Source organism: Gossypium hirsutum, chromosome A13 (assembly GCF_007990345.1).
Source record: "Gossypium hirsutum isolate 1008001.06 chromosome A13, Gossypium_hirsutum_v2.1, whole genome shotgun sequence".
Taxonomy (NCBI): Eukaryota; Viridiplantae; Streptophyta; class Magnoliopsida; order Malvales; family Malvaceae; genus Gossypium; species Gossypium hirsutum.
In genome coordinates, this window is record NC_053436.1 from 89,398,487 (window position 1) to 89,420,301 (window position 21,815).

The 21,815-nt window shown below is 29.6% G+C and overlaps 2 protein-coding genes across 2 annotated transcripts; both read left to right on the forward strand.

Moving 5' to 3' along the window:
• Nucleotides 1-1,397: 1,397 nt before the first annotated feature.
• LOC107894360 (transcription factor MYB4) lies at nucleotides 1,398-2,396 on the forward strand. Its single transcript, XM_016819642.2, has 3 exons — nucleotides 1,398-1,515; nucleotides 1,631-1,760; nucleotides 1,847-2,396. Exons 1-3 carry the CDS (start codon nucleotides 1,398-1,400, stop codon nucleotides 2,394-2,396), a joined length of 798 nt encoding a protein of 265 aa, XP_016675131.2.
• A 15,985-nt stretch (nucleotides 2,397-18,381) lies between these two features.
• On the forward strand, nucleotides 18,382-19,703 carry LOC107894736 (transcription factor MYB8). The gene is made up of 4 exons (XM_016819974.2): nucleotides 18,382-18,500; nucleotides 18,608-18,737; nucleotides 18,829-19,264; nucleotides 19,641-19,703. The coding sequence occupies exons 1-4, from the start codon at nucleotides 18,383-18,385 to the stop codon at nucleotides 19,701-19,703; spliced, it is 747 nt and encodes a 248-aa protein (XP_016675463.2). The 5' UTR covers nucleotide 18,382.
• The last annotated feature ends 2,112 nt before the right edge of the window (nucleotides 19,704-21,815 follow it).

Genomic DNA, 21,815 nt, shown 5'->3' on the forward strand with positions numbered 1-21,815 from the left:
TTATATATGCCTTAACGAAAAATTATGCCACGTAAATCACAGGATTAGTAAAATGTAAACTAAACTAAAATTAAAGTTTAAGGTATACAAATGCATCAAATTAAAGTTGATATATAACATTTCAAATTGTATCAAAATTTATGTATAATTTTGATATTTATTTCTATTATGTATTAATAATTATAACCTAAAATACTTTTTACCATTTATAACCATGTATTATTAATTGTCTTGTCCTTTCCTTTTATTTGTCGTGTCATATATTCACTTTTTTCTAATTTAAAATTTTAAATAAATTTATTAATTCAATGTTTGTATCTTATCAAATCTCAATATTTTTAAAAAAATTACATTAAATTTTTTAAATTATTTATTGGTTTTATTTTTAATTAATATGATTTAAGGGTTTTCAATATTTTATTTAATATAGTACATACTTAACTAAACATATAAAATTATGTAGCTATATTTTAGTAATTATAAAAATTTTAAAGATTTATTAAATTTGCAAATATGTTATAAGTATCATTACACTCAAATTATAATATTATAATGTTTTTAATTATAATTTTCTAATAATGACTGAATCCAAACATATATTTAATCATTGATTTTATTCTCACTGCTGAAATATCCAATTTTATTATTGAAATTATAAAAATAAATATTAATATATGAAAAAATCCTTGAATTCTAAATTATTAATTTTAAATTTCACTGTCTTCTCGATGGTTTGGGTATGAACTTAAAATGTCTGTTACATTCTTCAAACCTTGGGTTCTTGAAAAAGTTGAATTACCCTTTAGAGATATTCTTACGAAGCAGACATAACATTTTAATTAATTATGGTAGTGGAAATACTTGGAATTGAATTAGATTCCAATGATTTCCATGTCCTAGGATGTTAGAAGGTACAAATTGTAGACCATGTCAACCTTCATCTTTATATTAATAAAAAGTGTTTGATTAATGACAGCCCCCAAAATTAGACTGAGATTAATCAAATATTTAACTTTTACTTAATTTAGGATGCAGTGCATATCAATTCCAACAAGATACAAAATCCCTGACCCTTTTTCCAAAACATACATGCAATATGTTTGTCTTCGACTGATATTGTCTCATATTTTCTGGATATAGAAATGTAAACTTAGCAATCACAGCCTATTATGGTGGAATAAAAAATGACTCATTGAGGTATTTTCCATGGATACTCGTTTACTCTAAGGTAATTCAAACAAAAGCCAAATTCTAGGAACCAACGTAATCACTAACCTGCGTCGACTTTGAATTGGATGATTAGAATCTTCGCAACATTAATTACAATCAATATAAATAGATGGAACTGAGAGATTCAATAAGTAGTTGAAGAATTAAGTTATAGAGTAGTGTGCAAGATGGTGAGACAACCATACCTAAAGAAAGGATCATGGAATCGTGATGAAGATCAGAAGCTGATTGCTTATATTACGAGATATGGGATTTGGAATTGGAATGAAATGCCCAGATTTGCTGGTACGAAGACATCTCTTTTTAACTTCATTAACTTGAATGACCATGAACAAGATTTCATCTAAAACTTAAATTTCGCCAAGATTTAGTGATTATTAATTAGAATTTTGATTTGTAGGGTTGCAAAGATCAGGGAAGAGTTGCAGACTTCGTTGGGTGAATTACTTGAGGCCTAATATAAGGCGTGGAAACTTCAGCAGGGAAGAAGAAGAAACCATAATCCACCTGCAAAAGACGCTAGGAAATAGGTTAGTAGCACAGCCATAAATGTAAGATTATAGTTGGAATGATATATATCTCTGATTTGCTCAAAATTTTGATTAATTATAATTAGATGGTCAGCAATAGCAGCAAGGCTCCCACAAAGAACAGACAATGATATAAAGAACTACTGGAACTCTCGCTTGAAGAAAAGAGTAATAGTGGAGAGTAACAATTCAGCATCATCACCTACAGAAACCAAGTCTAGTGTGGAGGAGAATTCGTCTGCTGCTGATTTGGAGAATAACAATTCAGCATCATCACCTACAGAAACCAAGTCTAGTGTGGAGGAGAATTCGTCTGATGCTGATTCCTCAATGATGCTGGGTATCTTTTTGGACTCAGACACTCCTGGAATGCATGATTTCGCAGAAATAGCTGCTGATACTACTTTCTTTCCATCAGGCTCCAACCTAAGTGTGGCTGTTGATGACCACTATAGCATGGCTATGGACAACTATTTAGTTTCATACTGGGAAATATTGAGTTTTTTGGAGCAGCCACAGATGATAGAAGGTTTGGATTGTGAAGCAATGTCACAAAATTCTCAGCAGTGGCACAGCCACCATCAACAGTACTATGACCCTTTACATGATTTCTGGGTCAGTCCATTAATTTTGTAATGAATAAACTAAAGATCCATATTTTAACTGGGGCTTCGATTCAGCTGTCAGTGTCAGTTGTGGATCCTTTCTCTATTAATATCGATATTGAAACGGATAGTCTTTCCTTGTCTTAATTTTGTCGATGTGAATTTAATAATACACAACATATGTTTAACATATCGATAATAAAATATTATTAAATCCGATGATCACGCTTGGTGGATAAAAGCAATACGATAATAATAATTTAGTAATGATTGATAATAAAGAACAGTAATTACAAATTTCCACATCAAATGACACATTATATTTAATTTCTACTAATTGAAATAAAAACTCATGTTACACCCAAAACATTACCTAAAAGTGATGGAAATTTTAACTTCGTATCCTTAAATTGTATTTAGAAAATAAATAAAATTAGTAAAATTTAAACTTCACTTGTAAAATAACAACTTTTCACCTCCTATCTACTAAATAATTACTTATTATTTATCGGAAGGAATCTACTTGCATATAAAACTAATATGATTTTACATGATTTTTATAATTTTTTTTTTATATTTGATATTTTATCGATCCAACATTTACATTTTATATTCAATTTATACAAATCATGTATGTCAAGTTTGGAGCAAATAAAAAAAATAACAATTTTTTTATGTAAACAACTTTCAACCGTTAAATATATATTAATATAGACAAGGGCAAATTTACTAGAGTTGATCCCCTAAATTTTGTATAAAAAAATTTAAACCCTCTTTAAGTTTTGAATTTTTTAAAAATATTATAATTAGTTTTTAAAAAAGGACAAATTTTTGTTCCCAAGTTTTTAAAAGTTTTTTTAATTTGATTTCTTTTATAGGATTTAAAATTTTTTAATGATAAACTCAGTAACATTTTTAATTTAATTTGATAAATTAATACAACTAGTATTCTAAATATTAATTTGATAAAATAAAGTTTAATAATTGTAATATCTAAATATAATAATATCTAAAAATTAGTTAGGCAAAAAATTAACTTAAATAATTATAATATTTAACAAAAATTGATCATTTAACTTATTTTTTTCTTACATTTTGGTGATTAAGATTATTCCGAATTTAAAAATACCTTATTAAAAGTAGGCTTGACCAACCATGTATATTTTATATAAACATCCTGACCCTCTTTATCAACAATTCTCACTTCGCCCTTGAATATAAGCAACATTTTAAATCAATTTAAGAAAAATATCGAACAATTTTATATGCATGAAAAATACAATTATATTAATAAATTTAATTATTGTATTTAAAATTATCAATAATAAAAAAATTATAAAAATATATAAAGTCATAGAGAACTTTCTTAGTTGTATGGAAAATAAGATGGTGACGCAAGTGAAGGCAACTTGATTACTTCACGATGGAGGCTTTCATTTTAATAGAATTGAAATTTAGAATTAAAAAGTTATAAACTATACTTGCTATTTGCTTACAACCGCCGATTTCTATTTTCTTTTCTTTCTTATTTAATATTGTTTTTAATATCTGTTTCCGCTATTTTAATATCCTCCACAAGAGCAATTTTTGTTGAGAAGAACCGTAATTTGAGAATAATTATATTCACAATTACTTAGGTTTGAACACTTCTCATTCAACAACTATTTTTCTTAAGAATAATTGTTGTTCTATATAACTCTTGTTCAGAATAAAAACAATCATGTTTAATATAATAGCTAGAATAACTTTTATTTAAAATAATTGTTTTTTAAGAAGAACCATTGTTTAGAATAGATTCTATCAAGAGAAGTACAACAATAGAACAACTCATCATAAAATAAGATTATCTGAGAAGGCATATTCTTTGGCAGGTGTTTTGTAAAAGATGTTCCACATGACAATACCTTACCAAAACAGAAGTGGAAATAACTTTGGAATATGACATTATTCTTGGGTTATTCTCACTCTTGGCATGCTTCAAAAAGTTGGGCTTGCTGGATCTAATATGGAGGTATTTATTCGATTTCCTCTTAACCTTTCAGTGTAATATAAAGTGTTCCCTTTCTTTAAAATTGTTGCGAACTCTTGTTCACTACTCATCATTACCAAAATGTAGTTAAATTTTATCGATAAAACATTAATATCTTTGGTAACCGAAATATCCCTTTCATTACTCCTATTTAATATCTATTATAACTTTTATTTTCTAAATCAATAAATCCTTCACAACTTGTGAGAGGACTTTTTTTGCCATTTTTCCTGACTCTTAAACTCTTTTTAGAGTCTTCTTAGCTTAATCCTTTTCTCATCCTTATCCTCAGCCACATTTAGCCTTATTCTATCTTATTAACCAGCACTTGTTGTTACACTTAGCATTTCAAGGTTTTCTCAATCTTCCTCTTTTCCATCTCTAGTACATTTCATTTTACTTGTTTGCAATTTTTTTTCTCTATCAAAGAACCCTCTAAAAATATTATGGAGAATTTTGCTCCACAGTAAATATATGTAATCTTTATTTAAAAGGAATCTCTTGTAATTTAGTCATAACTATTTATTTTGTCATTGCTTACACAACTACTCAAATGCTTCTATTTTTCTATATCACTCTAGTGGAAAATGTAATAATACATATATTTTGGGGGACAAAATTTAGCTTCCTTGTTTATGACCTTTTTATGTGCTCCTCAAATTATTTTTTCACATGTGTATTAGATTATATGTACACCAACTTTTGTTTGCTGTTAAACTTATTATCAAATTTTCTTTTTCTTTTCATTAAACCAACAAAAGAAAAGAGTTAAAAGTATGAGGAAGAAAAGAGGATTCATGGTTGAAAAAACTATTCAGTTTGCCACTAATTCAAATTGTTGTTTCGACATGTATTCAGACACGAGTTTGAACAAAAATCTAAACATAAACAAAAATAGAGAAAGTAAAGTGCACACAGTTGTTTGTTAACGTAGTTTGAAAATAATCCTACTCCATGACATTTCTCTCAGTAAATGGTTTCATTTCGCAATTGATCTAACTACCTATTGGCTAAAGCCCAACCTACCCTTACGTGAAGAAGTAATTGCAACTCCAATAGCTAGTCTCGACTTATTACAACTACTCATCGAAAACCTCACTTATAAAGGTTCAATATCTCACAAGAAATGTCTAATAATGAGTGTGACAATACAAATGAAAATAACAAGAATAACTTCAACAAATCAACACAACACTCTTTCAATTAATGCATCTTTACATTTGAACTAGTTGCCTATTTATAGGCTTAATATGACAACTTTAGTTGATAAACACAATTTTATCATCATAAATATCTATATAAATAATCTTCAATCTTTTTCCAGTACAAAATAGAGTTAATCCCGATAAAATATGCACATAAATCTATAAGCCAGGATAAGGATAAAGAATAAGCACAAGCCTTATCCACAAAGTTTAAGTCAGTCACAACTTCTTTAAAGTATCCAATATCAAAAACAAATTTGTGAAAAGGTATAACACATCCTTTAAACCCATTTACTTATGATATTAACACAAGAAAGAACCCAAGTAAAAAATGCCAACATATCAAAACACATTGGTTGTCCTAAGGTCCTTGTTGTAACAGGTGTTTAAATAACTATTTAAAAAACCTGTGTTTAGTCACTTCTTCGAACATCCATCGAAACACCAGAGCTAGACAACCTTGGTTTTATTAATGTTCACTAAAGTTAAAAAGAAATGTACCATGTTCGGCTAATGGCAAAGAAGACAACAACATCTTATTTAGTTGATATTGAAGTGAAGTTGACTGCTACCAATATGGTCCCAAAAGAATAGAGCTTTGATAGGAAATAAAGAACGTGGAGTTACACACAAATTTCTTAGGGCTTTTTAGGTTTCACTGATTGGGTTGATTAATTATCTGACAATTGAAAAATCACCTTATTCTCAACTATGTTCAAGTTTTGGTATTTTTCTTTCTTAGCTTTCCTATCTCTTTTGATTAATTTTTTATTGATTTTTTTCATCCAAATATTCAATGAAAGATCAAGAAGGACCGTTTTAATCAATTGCAAGGTTATCGTTAGATAGAAAATCTATAAATATTCAATATCAACTTCGGGATTTGAAGATTACTTACCGCTTCTTGGTAGAGATTTGGAATGTTTCTAATGACAATTTTGATTCCAGTAGAAAAATGAGTTAACAAAGATTGACTTTGATTCAAGAAAAGCAGTAATAATTCAGAAACAAAAATATGTAAAATTTGATGTAAACTAGAGGAAAGAAGAGAAAATATGAGAACAAATAGGGAGGTGAAAGAAATTCTATTTGGTTTTGGAAAGAAAAAAAAATCCTATTTCTATTGGGAAAATTGGATTAAATATCTAGGGTTTTGGAACCCTAGGACAGCAAGAGCAATTTTCCCAAAACTCTGGGCCAGAAATTTAAAGAAAAATTTAGAAGAAAAATAAAAGGGACAATTTGAATAGGGGTATACAAGAGAAAGGGAGTAGATGCTTAACCATTGGAGTATTATCCATACTTATTAAGTTTTCAATCCAAATAATATTTATTTTAGTATGATTTTTCATCATTGTTTACTAAAAATTAATAGAAAAGAAACTGGGGAGGTGTGGATAAAACTTAAGACCTTAAGGGAGTACACTAACAACTTAACCATCTAGACTAAGTCATTCCTTTGTTATTTATTTCATCTAACCCCCTAATTTTTGGGGTGTTACAGCTAACCTATTATAGAATATGTTTCATGGGTTTTGTGTAATTAGGTTTTGTTAGGACTTTGGATATTTCCTCTTTGAACTTTCTTTCATAATATCATCTTTTGAACTTTTCTTTGAAACATTACCTGTTTTAGATGATATGCATGAATTGTAATGGGTTGCAAGTAATATTTTTATCATGATTTTAAAATCTATTGGTTGTTACACTTGAATATAATGAGTAGTTCCAAATGCATGATAAGGGAAGACCTAAGCAATTTCTTTGGATTGTTTGAGCCTTTCAAGCCAACCCTTGCATAATTTTTCTTAGTACCTTGATTTTAAGTCTTTTCAGAATTTGTTTTACACGTTTAATGTTATTATATTAGCCTATAAAGCTTTAATTGTTAAATCCCAATCCTTTTGTTTACCTCAAGTATTTAGTGCTTACCAGAATTATTTCTTCAGCTTAAGTATTAAATGGGATAAGTAGCAATATTAAGGTCGATATTTTAGGGTGAGAATGCAAAAAGCATGATTTAATTATCATTTGTATATACATCACGAATATTTAAAAGAGAGAGGGAGAGAGAGAGATCAAAAGAAAAGTACTATTTTTTTATTTACATCTTTTATCCATGCTTTAGTTGAAGGATGGAGAAATAAGGAGGTAAGTAAAAAAGAAAAAGATGGAATTGAAAATATTAACTAATGCTCAAGGTTTGAGTCTAAATTGAATTTTTATCCTACCTTAGCCCTAGCTCAATTTTAGAAGCCAAAAGGCCTAGTGACCTTGTTATGCATATTAATGGACTTATGAATTCATGATTATTATGCCTACTTTACAACCTATTGTTGTTTAATGCATTGATAAGATTGCACATAGGTAATTGCACATGAGCACAGAGGTCCAAGGTTTCTAATTTTGCCTAATTATATAAATATTTATGTAACTGTTTATATTTTGACTAAAATCTATGATTTCTATTTTCATCATGATTTCTTGTTTTATAATAATTTTGTACTTTGTTCACATATTATTATAGTTTTGTGTACTATTGTTAGTACTAGCATGTTTTTTTAGTTTTTTGTTGCTTGAGGATAAATAAAAATATAAGTTTGGGTTATGATGAGTCCTCATCATATAATTATTTTGAGCTATATCTTACTTACATTTGCTTAGTTTTTGGAGTATTTTTATATATTTTAGAATCATTTTAATTAATTTGAATTTTTTATGTTTGAATTGTAAATACTTTGTTTTTAGTGTTTTTCATGCATTTAGTTTCAATAAAATATTCCATGTGGAATTTGCAATTAAAATAGGTTTGGGAAGAAGATGTTAATACATGGAACTATAAGATTAAATGCAGTAAGCCTAAGATTGATCCAAGATGATGAGTGACAATCCAATGCTTAAATATTCAAATTTTGTAATTTGGGCACATTTAAAACTTCCAACCGCAACACTTCTTAGTGTTTCAATCATTTCTCAAGCTTCAGGACTCCATTTTGGGTGTACTTTATATTGTCAAAAAGAGAATTTGAAGATATATTCAAATATTGGAACATCAATACCAAAATGCATCAGGAAAAAACCTAAAAGTAAAGATAAAGTTACAAGTTTCAAATTGATGGATAGTTTTGATGCATTTTCATGTTTGGATCATACCTTCTAACATACTTGGAGTTTGGAGCTAAAATTTCTAAAGTGAATGTACAAGATACAAATCTCCAATAAAATTTATTGGAATTTTCTCATTGGGAGACATTAACTTGGAGAAAAGAATTCATCAATTAACATGTGAAAATGACTCCAGAAGATAAAAAAGAAGTGGGCCTAGCAATTTATTACTAGCAAGTCCTTTGCCTTGTCATTTTCCTCTTCACAAGCATCTATAAATAACATTTGTTTCACAATAGGAGGCATCTTGAAGTTGAGATCAAGATCATTTTCTTGTTAGTATTTGTTTGTTTCTTTATCCTTATAAAATCTCAAGTTTCTTATATCTAATATGTCTTTTTCATATAATTTTGAGTTGTTTAGTTTTGTTATGTTATTCTAAGTTTTCAATGTTAATGAGAAAGGATAAAACTCTTAGCAAATATTAAGAAAAATTACATACTAATCATTTGAGCTAAAATTAATTATCAATCACTTGTTATAATTATACTTGTAAAGTAAGATCTTTTATTTGTTATAGACAATAGATGACACAATGAATGCTTGGATAAATTAACCTTGATTTGTTATAGACATATAAAAACTGACATAATAAATATTTAAAATCTTTTTATAAGGTTTGAAGCTATCAAGTGATTATAATACCATATGTTATATTTTTGGACTGAACTTAAACAGTTGAACTTTCATTTTGCATCATCCTTTGCTTATGGATTCATTTGCCAAGCTCTTAAACTTTTTGGAAAATCATATTGGACACTCCTTTGATGGACATACATTTGCTCATGGATTCTTATGATTATTTATTGGGTGTACATTGCTAGATTATCTGATTGGGACCTCCATTCTGTATGGATTCTAATTGAGTAATAACCTTTAGTACTAAAATTTAATCTTAATATGACACTAAGAGTTGATCCTCTAACCTCAACATATTTTTTTCTAGGTATTTGTTTTTATTATTTTTAGTTAATTTCTTTCATTGATTTTTATTTTTATTTCTAGTGTTTCTTACTCCTATTTTCATTTTCGACACTCGTTCCAAAGTTAAGTGTTAAATATTTGTTCTAGCATAATACTTGTAATCTTGTATGTAACATCCCTAACTCCTCTCCGTCATCAGATTAAGGCCGCGGGCATTACAAACAAATCAAAACAAACAATCAATACAAACAAATCAAAGCAAATAATCAATCATAATCAACGTGTAAGCTAACCATTAACATTATAATATACAGGGGCAGGTCACGACAATCTAATGCTTTCATACTAGAATCTTATAAAATCAAATAACGAATCGTGCTATGCAATGCCAAACTTGGTCTTCCACTACCTATCCTCTTATCACTATTTATCCCTTCTTGAATGCTAGAATTTGATTACATAACAAGAGTATTCCAATTATTAGCATAAGAGTATTGGTGCATACTCTGACTATTTTTTTTATCTTCGATGATGTTAGTAGAATGTACTTAATTTAGGTTTGCTAATCCATTCCAATTCAGTGTAAAAGTTACTCTTACAACCCCTATTTTGAGTCTACGGGACCCTAAAAATAGTTTAAAAGCAGGTAGAGACTAATTTGAAACAATTCTAAAAGTTTAGCGCCATTTTTTAAAATTCCTAAAAATAGGGAACACACAGCCGTGTGGCTTTCGAAGTTGGGACACATGGCCATGTCTCAGCCCGTGTAACTCACTGACTTGAGACACACGGTCATGTCTCAGCCCGCGTAACTCACTGACTTGGGTCACACGACCGTGTCCCAGGCCGTGTGCCAGTCCATGTGGAAACTATCCCTATACTATTTTCAACAAGCCCAAGGCATACACCCATGTGTGACACATGGTCGTGTGGCAGACCATGTGCACCTAAATGTACCTTAAAACTCAAGTTTACCATTTCCTCCTTACTTGGACACTAAGCAACTCAATTACCAATCATTTAACCTACTCAAAACACGATTAAACATGCTCAAAATATACCAAATTCATCACCTAATATGCCTAACCAATGTACCTTCATTGGTATCACATTTTATATGTTCAAACATTTCAACAATGCATCAACCATTCAAGACTTTCATCCATACCAAATTTGCCAATATTGAACTAACATCTAGCTACTTAGGATATCAAGCTTTAAAACTAAAAACCTAACTTCAACCACAAACATATATACATAAAAACATCAATTCACTTGAAATCCAAAATATCATCACACTATCAACCAAAAGACCTCGTAAGTACATGTAATTACAAAATATAACATCACTACACTTGAGCTCAGGATTCGTTGTTGGATGCTTAGTTAGTGATAAGCTGGAAAGTACCTAGCCTGTGCGTGGAAAACAAAAGTACATGATGAGTATAACTTAGTGGTATTTCTATAATCCAAAAAATTTAACTTAATATGAGTAATCAAAATGTGATAATGCAACAAGAAATATTATGTAGTTATGTTTTAAATCAATAATACAAATTTTCTCAGTCTTTATTACATCCTTTAAAATCTACATTTTCAATTATATATATATGATGGTCACTAAACTAACTATAATTACGACAAAGGCAAGCACACCTATCGAACAATAGTCTAACTATGGTGAGTAGGGAATATAGTATCCATGAGGACTAAAAGTACTAATAATTACTATTTTTCTATTATTTAGCCGATAAATTGAAGTGATTGTTTTTAATCTAAATTTACTAATCTAATTTAACTACGAGCTCAACAGAGAATGAAATGGGAAAATAATCGAAGACAGCCAATGAGAAAGATAATACCCAGGAAAGAATCCAGCTAGACTTCACCTATTATTATGAATCTGAATTAAACGATTTATTCACTTGTGTCTTGATCTGTAGAAATCCCTAAATTATGTTAATATCTCTTTTGAGAGTAAGAAAACTGACTCTAGGTTGATTAATTGAAATCTCTTTCTAATTAAAATCCTATTGTCGCATTAACTCAAACTATGGATTCCATATTAGAGTTGACTTTAATTCGGTAGATTTATGTCGTCCTATTTCTAGGATTACATGCAACTCCACTCAATTATGTTAGATCAATTCTTAAACAGATGTTTGTTCCACTAAAATAAGTACATTAAACATGAATTAATATCCTCAAAATATTAAAACACGAAATAAACATACATAAATGAGAATAAGAATCAAGTTATTATCATATAAAAATAAAAATTAAATAATAAGATTCATCATAGGTTTCATCCTCCCTAGGTATCTAGGGAATTTAGTTCATAATCTTGAATCGAAATATCTCAAAGTTAGGATAACAACAAGGCATAAAAAAACTCAATAAAAATTCAAAGGAAATTAAGTGGAGATCTTCGATCTTGAAGAAGATCCGTTTCTGAGTTGATTCCGATGGCATTTTTCTAGTGTTCTCTTCAATCTTCTCTAAGTGCCCCCTTAGATCTTCTTCTAATTGGTATTTATGGACTTTAGAATACTCAAAAAGCCTAAAAATCGGGTTTTTTCGCGTATTTGTGAAGTAGGGTACAATATTGACATAGGCTGGCACATGGGCATGTGGCCAACCCGTGTCACTCACACGGGCGTGTGGACAATCCTGTGGAAATGCCCAGGCCCTGTGGATCCTAGAAGCAGCTCTATTTGTCTGATTTTGGTCATTTTTCACTCCTTTCACTCCCAAAGGCTCTTTTAAGTATAGAAACATGATTTTAAAGGATTAGGAGCATCAAATTCACTAATTTACATAATTAATCATCCAAAAAAGCATTAAGAATAGGATTAAAATATGTTACTTTTACAGCTTATCAATATAGCAAAGGCATTTCATATAGCATTTGAATATTTCAACTTATGTAATGGCATGATTCATCTCTTTGATCAATACTTGAATTCATTTCAAGTTTCACTTCTCATTTCATTATTTCATATTACATTTCTTGTCTCATATTCATTTCTCATCTTTGCCATTTCAATATTTTCTCATTTCATATTCATTTCTCATATTTTCCATTTCAATATCAATCACATAAATTATTATTTAATTTTTCCCTATTAACACAACTTGAACTCGGACGGATATATGGATCCAATCAACACACCAATTTGTCACCCAATGCCTCATTAGATAAATCCGAAGTAATAACTGTGCCTAGTGCTATATAATCTGACACCTAATGTCTCATCGGTTAAACCGAAAATTGACACCCACTGCCTCATCAACTTGAGGTTGAAGAAATCCCTGAACTCTTCCTATCATATGGCATGCCATCTATATTCGACTTAGCCCGATATAGTTAATAGGGTTTCATTTGACTTTTCAATACAACCAATGTCTCAATTTCACATATATACACATTATCACATATAGTCAATTCAATATTCATATAATCATCATATTTCAGAATACACAAAATTAATCATTTTCAAATTCACTATGAATTCAATTCAATCTCAAAGTACCAAAGTACTCACCTCAAATGTTTTAACCATATGCAAACAATTAAATATGCAACAATCTACTATTTAATTCGAATTATAGAAAAATAAATAGTGAATGCTGAGCTATTCGATGTCGATTTTATCCTTCCCCTTTTTACTCGAGGATTCTGGTACGACGTTAACTACAGAATAAAATAACTAAAATACATTAATATTACACAATTCAATCACATTAAATTTCAATTTTGACATTATATTTTGCTTATTCTTCAATTTAGACCTTAAACCGAGACTAGTTTTTAACCTTCACATTTAACTTTATGTTTTTTCACTAATTTTAGTCTAAACTAAATTTAGCTCCCTCTTTTCCAATTCAACCTCTTAATTTTGAATTTTTCTCAATTTAGTCTCTATTGCTCAAAATCAACAATTTATTTCTTTCCATTTCTAACTTAAAAATTTATCTATTTAATCCCTAATACTTAAAATATTCAACAATGTTAACATCTAAAATATTGAACAATACTAAAAATTACAACATGGGTCGGGTAGCCCTAGGTACTGGAATTAAAAAAATATGAAAATTACTAGAAAAGAGACTAAATTGACTAACCAATTGAAGTTGAAAAGTTCAAAAATCTTAGGTTGTCGTCGACCTCTTGTTTTTTCTCTCTTTTTCTTTCATTTTCTTTTATTTTGCATGCATGCATCTCTTTCTTTCCACTTTCTTTCTATTTCTTTTATTATGTTTCTATTATAATTATTGTTATTAACTTTATAATATAACATATATACAATATTCCCATACATAACATTTAACCCATGACCGGTCACCTATAGCTAACCATTTATTAAATGGTATAATTGCTACTTTAGCCCCTTTAATTTATTTTAATCTATAATTCAACTTTTAACTCCTATATGATTTAGTCCTTGAACCATAATAGCTCCTAATTCATGTAAATTATCTATCCAAAATTTAATTTACTACACAACTAACTTCGTAAATATTTAATAAAAAAATTATGAGTTCGATTTACGGGAACGGAGTCTTGAGAATACACTTTCCGACACCCCTGACTATCGGATCATTACATTGTAAGCTCTAATCAACTTCCCTGTGGGTCGACCTCAAACTTCCAAGATTTTATTACTTGAATATAACCTACACCTGAGTTGTAGACCTAGAAAGTCCCTGTAACCATCCAATGCACTAGTGAACTCATAAGAGCATAACCATCCAACACATCAAGACCCATAATTGCAAGGCCTGAAGGCATCAAATCATATCCCTCTAGCACACCAAATGTTCATCCAACACACCAAGGCACATAAATGTAAGGCTTGAAGGCAAAAAACTCTGTCAAGTCTCCACAAGGCTCCATACACACAATAGACCCTAATTGGCATATCAACTATATCTAAACTATGTCTGGCATCGTTTAGAGGGCATTCTCAATATCATATAACATTCACACATATATCACTAATTTTTTGCATCATATTAACTTTATCATAATATGATATGAATCATCATAACTTTATCATAATATCACAACTAATCCCACACATTGATACTTACCTCATTACTAACATACTCAAACCATTATTAATAATACCTTAAGTTTGAATACTTAACAAACTTGTAAGAAAAACAATTTATATTAGCACAAACTGATATTGTTACTCGTCAACCATTTTTTCTTTTCCTTTACCCTTTTGGCATCTTGATCTCGTCTTTAGCTACATTCAGTGATTTTGAATATTAAAATGACTTTATCACACACATTCAATCATTGAATTCATTTGTTTACTTAGAATCCTATTGTCTAAAACTCACGTACGTTTGAATCTAATTTCTATTTTAGAGCTGTCAAACTATCTAAAAACATGATTTTATCCAAACTCACACTAGGGCGTTGGTTAATTATTACACAAGTCCTTCTCCATTAATTCTATCATTTCTTTTCTTTCTTCAGTTAACATGTCACTTTTCTAACTTCTACCATTTATCTCTTATACACTAGTTACTAACTCCTTTATAATTTATTAAGTAATTTCTCTTTCAGTTCTCATTCTCGTCCAGTAGCATTGTGAAACGATTTAGTTTAAAGAATTTAACCTTAAAATCGAATTTTTCGATATTGATGAAAATTGGGTTATAAAACTAAATATGCAGTCCAACAAATTAGCCAACTAATTAGTTAACTAGTGTTTTTATTTTGGCAATTTATCTAAATTAATTAAGTAAAAAATATATAAATTAATAATTAATAATTAATAATTAATAATTAATAATTCTTTGAGTAATGGATATTATCAATTTATTTTAGATAACTATTTCTCTTGGTATAATAACATAGATAATCTCAAACACAAGTATCTTAAGTCGGCTTATATTTTATAGCCTCTTATCAATACCATGTTGTATAAGTGATATAAACATATAAAATTTTAATAAATATAAATATAAAACTCAACCTGGTTCAAAGCATCATCTCCATCCAAAGCACCTTCACTCAACATGCAAACTATCTTCTCATTCTCCATATCACTCGGTCTCAACATCAGCTCTTCGTCTTCAAGCTCTCCAACATTATCGCTCTTTTTTTTCCTTATCCATCAACAGTCAGAACTCATTGCAAAGCTCCCCCAACAAGCATTTGACATCATATCTCTCCATCATTGAAGGAAAATAGTCTTCGAAATTGACTACAATGTAGACAACCTCTTCCATGGATGAACACTAGAGATTCCCAAAGAGTTTAAGTTTTTTGGGGGGTTTTGCTTTAAGCTTGTGTAGGATCGAAACGGAAGGGTCCATATAAATGAAATTTACGTAAACATTTCTTTAATAATTTTTTATAATTTTTATGGTTTTAATAAATTTTTAGGTCAAAATTCAGATTTTTTTCAATTTTTAATAACATTTATAATATTTATGTGTTTATGTAATTTTAAATTTTAATATTTTATAATTTTTTTACAATGTTAAAAATATTCTTTATAATTTTTTTTTTACAGTTTTTATTATTTTTAAATATTTCTTTTACAATTTTTATAATATTTTATTAGAAAAATGAAGCATTAAATTTAGGATGTGACATTCTACTATCTGATTGGACTTCTAAATGATTTTAACAGTGTCAAAGATTTATTTAAGAATTAAGTGGAATAGTTTAATTAATTTTTTTAAAAAAATTTAAAGGAATTTTATACCTCTAATCTTGCCTGCTTTTTTTTTATCAGTGATTTAATCTAATCCCCGAAAATGGAAAATCAATTTAATCCATAAAAGTAACTAAGATTTAGTTTAATCCCAAGATTAAATTAAAAAAATCTAATTAGTCTATAATCTTGTATGAAACCCATTTTTAAAGAAACTGAGGATAGCCCGCCATGAAAATCGAATCGAAAGATCCGGCCAAAAATAGATGTCTATAATATTTATTTATTATGTTGTTATTGCAAAATATAATTTATATATAATAACGCAATTTGTGTTGATGAAAAGGAGAATGAAAGTTAAAATCCTAGATGCTGAAAGTAAAAGTGTATTAATCAACTGGATTTATTTCTACGCTCATGTTATTAAGTATGTTTTTATTGTGAAATATAATTTATAATAGCCTATTTCTGTAGCAACAACACACATCTTTGTTTTATTATTATTAAGAAAGTAAAACAGTATAGTACAGGGTGAGAAAATCCCTGCATTTCATAAAGAGGGACAAAAACATAGCAATGAGACAATCCAGAAAAATCCACCTCCAACAAATCCCATCGTTTTGAGCAAGATCAACAACAAATTACCAGGAAGCTAAATATAAAGATGATCTTTCCATGCCTGTTTTAGCCAAGGTATCTGCTAAACAGTTTGCTTCGCTAACAACAAACACAAAGGATAAATCAATGATAGCTCCTCAATCTCTTGGCAACTACATGGGAAATCCATTTAAGAGCATTTGAAGAATTTGATTCAACAATAAGCTTAACTTTTTGCAGCCAATCGGTTTGAACAAAGACATCCAATTGCCAACAATTCAACCAAATTAGGATCAAGAGCACAGATCGGTCCAGAGAATAAGGCTAAAATTATTCCTTTATCACTGCGTAGGGCACCTCCATATCCACTCCTACCAGACAAATTTTAGCGTACCTTCAGGCGGAGGGCACCATCTAATTGCTGCCACACCGTCAGTATTAAATTACTCCTTTATCATTAGCATACATCTTGCTTTCTTAAAGGAATATAACTTCATATAAACAGTCTGACACAACTAAATTAGACCTAAACTAATAAAATTAAAACTCAGAATAAATTTAATAAAAAATTTAAACATAATACTTACGCTTAAGAGTTAAAACTCCTACAACCTCAGTCTTATCATTTCCATTTAGGCACTTTCATTTCTTTTTGATATAAACGTAAACTCTTTGCGAATTTCCATGTAGCCTAAACATGTATAAAAAATATTCCATATATAATTTTCTCAATTCTCCATTAATTAATTTAGTTTTTCAATCTCTTTGTTACTTTCTTAATAACAAACATGGAAGAGTTTATTGGCATCGATTAAAATAAATTAGTACCGATCAACATATGCACGAATGCAATGACATTTGAGTATATGATCCCTATTTTCCAACTCGAGGATGCTAGGAAGTACACAATTTAGACCATTTCAAGCTTGAGCTTATCCTTTCAAAAAACAAAAAAACCTTGAGCTTATTAATTTTAAATCGACTCTTCACTTAATTCCAAGAATAAAAGAGAAATTAAATAATTGTAGCCCCCAAATTTAGACAAAACACAAACGATATTCACTTGGTAAACAAGCATTTTCTTGCTTTTTTCCCTAACAGTTGCATGCAATAATGTTCACTTGTCTCATGACTTTTCTGCATAATAAAAAATTGTAAACTTAGCGATCTCCATATTATTTATGGAATAAAAAAAGACTTATCCAGGGAATCCATTTTTCTTTCCGAGTAAATTGCTTACCCTAAAGGCGATTCAAACATAAACCTCAATCTAGGAAGGAACATACTAATTAATTACTAACCTGCGTCTTTGACAAGTTGCTTAACTGGATGGTTACAATCTTCCTAACATTATTTTACAATCCATATAAATAGATGGAACTCAGAGTTTCAACTACCTCAATAAGTAGTGTGCAAGATGGTGAGACAACCATATCTGAAGAAAGGAACATGGAGTCATGATGAAGATCAGAAGCTGATTGCTTATATTAGGAAATATGGGATTTGGAATTGGAACGAAATGCCCAAATTCGCTGGTATGAGACATCTCTTTTTAATGATCATCAACAAGATTTAATCTAAACCCTAAAAAACTTCAGCAAGATTTTATGATTTAGATTATCAGTTACATCTTGATTTGTAGGGTTGCAAAGATCAGGGAAGAGTTGCAGACTACGTTGGATGAATTACTTGAGACCTAAAATAAGGCGTGGAAACTTCAGCAGGGAAGAAGAAGAAACCATAATCCACCTGCAAAAGACGCTAGGAAATCGGTTAGTAGCACAGCCATAAATGTAAGGCTATAGTTGGGATGATATATATATATATTTCTGATTTGCTGCAAATTTGATTATTTATTATCAGGTGGTCAGCAATAGCAGCAAGGCTTCCACAAAGAACAGACAATGATATAAAAAACTACTGGAACACTCGCTTGAAGAAGCGAGTAATAGTGGAGAAAAAGAATTCATCATCAGCAACTACAGAAACCAAATCTAGTATGGAGGAGAATTCGTCTGATGCTGATTCCTCAATGATGGTGGATATTTTGTTGGACTATCAGATTCCTACAATGGATAGTTTCCCAGAACTAGCTGCCGATAATACCATTTCTCTATCAGACTGCGACATTAGTGTGGCAGTTGATGACCACTATAGCATGGCTATGGACAACAATTTAGTTTCATCTGAAAACTATTGGGAAATTGAGAATCTTTGGGGGCAGTTATTGACGATGGAAGGTTTGGACTGTGAAGTAATGTCACCAAATTCTCAGCTGTGGCTCCATGAACTCATATATGTATGTGATTCATACTATGACCCTGTGGTTGATTTATGGATCAATCCATTTATTTAGTACTGCATACAGTGACGCCGATCGACCCCTCCCCTTGCATGAACTCCCTTCCTTCCTGTTTCTTTTGGGTATTTTGAGGTGTGTAAGTATTAGTATTTCAATTAAGAGAACGCAGATGTTCAGAATATTTGAATATTTAGTAGAAACCAAAAGCATGTGTATAAGAATATACTACTTTGAATATGTTATAATATATATATATATTTATACACAACAAATGATTGGTGGTTACAAGTACTAGCAAGTCATGTTTCGGTTTGTTTTATAGCAATTTTGTGTGGGTTTATGTATGATCTGATTGTGATAATGGAAATGCTAGCTTAAAAAATCCTGGCAGCAGATGTTGAAGAAGGCATCCATGGCATTTGCCGACCAGCTTTAATCAGGATCTATCACATGCTTTCTACTAATGTTATTTAAATGAGGTTAGGTAAGATAAATTCAAACTACAAGCTACTAAAGGAAGAAAATGAAAACGTCAACAAAGATAATTCTTTTTATCCATAAGTCTCTCCAAACTAGTTGATAGGAAGTTTGGAGAGAGTTATGAATAAAGGAAGAAAATGAAAATATCAACAAGGATATATAATTCTTTTTATCGAAATGATAAGAAGTTTAAGAAATAATTTGAAAACACGAAAAAAATTAGGTGAATGAGTTTAGATATGACTATGAATTTCTTAAACTTCCTATCATTTCGGTTTCAAATCATTTCTCCCTTAGTAGAAAAAGTATAAAATCTCAAGACTAGGTTAAGTTCTTAGATTGAGAATGCTTGATACATCCTTCAATTCATTATTCATGTCCCTGCGTAATTAATTTTCAATTTCTATTTTTATTTTTAAACTGATTTTACTTAATTTCAGGTTTTCTTTAATTCCTTTATAAAATGGATATACCAAGTTCTGAATATTTATTGCACGAAAAGTACAAATAAATCAATCACCACAATTTAGAATATCAAACAATTTGGTGTGTTGTGAAAAGAAAATATTGCCATTCAAGAAGTGAAAATGTTACAGAAAGTGAGGCCCATCATCTTTCTAGCTAGGAAAGATCAAATAATAATAAAATTACTTAAAATTTCTTTGCACACAGCTAAATTCTGTGTTCACTTTTCATCATCACTAATAAAAAAAATCATTAATACCTTTGTAATTAAAAAAAATTATCATTCATTATTTGTATTAGCTGTCTGCTTTATAACTCTCACTCTTGACACATTATAAATATAAACATTTCATAATTAGTGATACTTTAACGTTTTGAATATTAAAAGTTATTATTTAAATTCTTTCAACTTATTATTTTTGTTTAACCTTATCATCAGTCACACTTCTCATTCTCCATCTTATTAATTGTGCTTGTCATTGTGCTCAGTGTTATTAGATTTGTTCTAGTCTTCCTCTCCTCCTTATTCTGGTACAACTCATTCACTTGTTTACAACGCTCCCTCTTTCCACCAAAAGAACTCTCTACAATATTAAAATTATATTAATATGAATATATATATTATTAATATTAATAAAAGTGTTGAGGCAAAATGAGCTGAAATTTGTTAAGTGGCACTCAGCAGTGCCAACTATAGACTGCCACTAAGATAGTTTTAATACGTGCCTTATTTGGTTTTGACAATTTAATAAAGAAAATATTTGGACTTGGTTATGTTTTGTTTTATTGAAGATATTAAGGTCCATTTATGGAAACCAATAATTGATAATTTGAAGATTGGATTGGATTCGAGTGAATCATATCAATCCTTGAAACATGGAGAATCGATGAAGACCATGTAGTTGTTTTGGAAATAAGATATTCGATTGATTGTACTTTGATTATTGAGATTGTAATATTTAATTTCAAGGAATTACTTTGTATTCACTTATATTTTATGTTAGCAAGCCGAATTGAATATATGTTATAAAACTTGTCTAGGTTATGTAAATAGAGCTTAATAAGTGCATTCTAATTTGTTCATTGAGAAATTGCTTTGTGAGAGAATGAAAACTATTATTGTAAACATTCAACCCAAGTTCTCAGGTAGAGGATTTGGAGGTGAGTGTTCTAGTCTTTAGGTACAAAGATGAGATCTCTATACTTAAGAAGTGATAGAGTGTAAATCATTTGTTGTATTTGTGATAAAAGATAGTGGAATTACTCACTGAGTTAGGCTCTGCAAACGTAGGAAAACTAAACTGCGCAAACAAACCATTGGTGTTATTTGTTATTTTGTATGTATAGTTTCGTAGTGCCAAGCAGTAATTGCCACTGAAGTCTAGCACTTCCTCTGCATTGTAGTATAGAAACTTATAATGATTCAGTTAGAGGATATGGATTAAATCTATAAGTGTATGTATAGTATATGACTAGTAATTGAATTTAAGCAAATAGATTTAATTACTACTATTTGGGTCAAGACCAAAATTTTAAATTTTAAAAAATACAAAGATTAAATTAAGCAAATAAAAAATACATAAATTAAATTAAAACATAATGA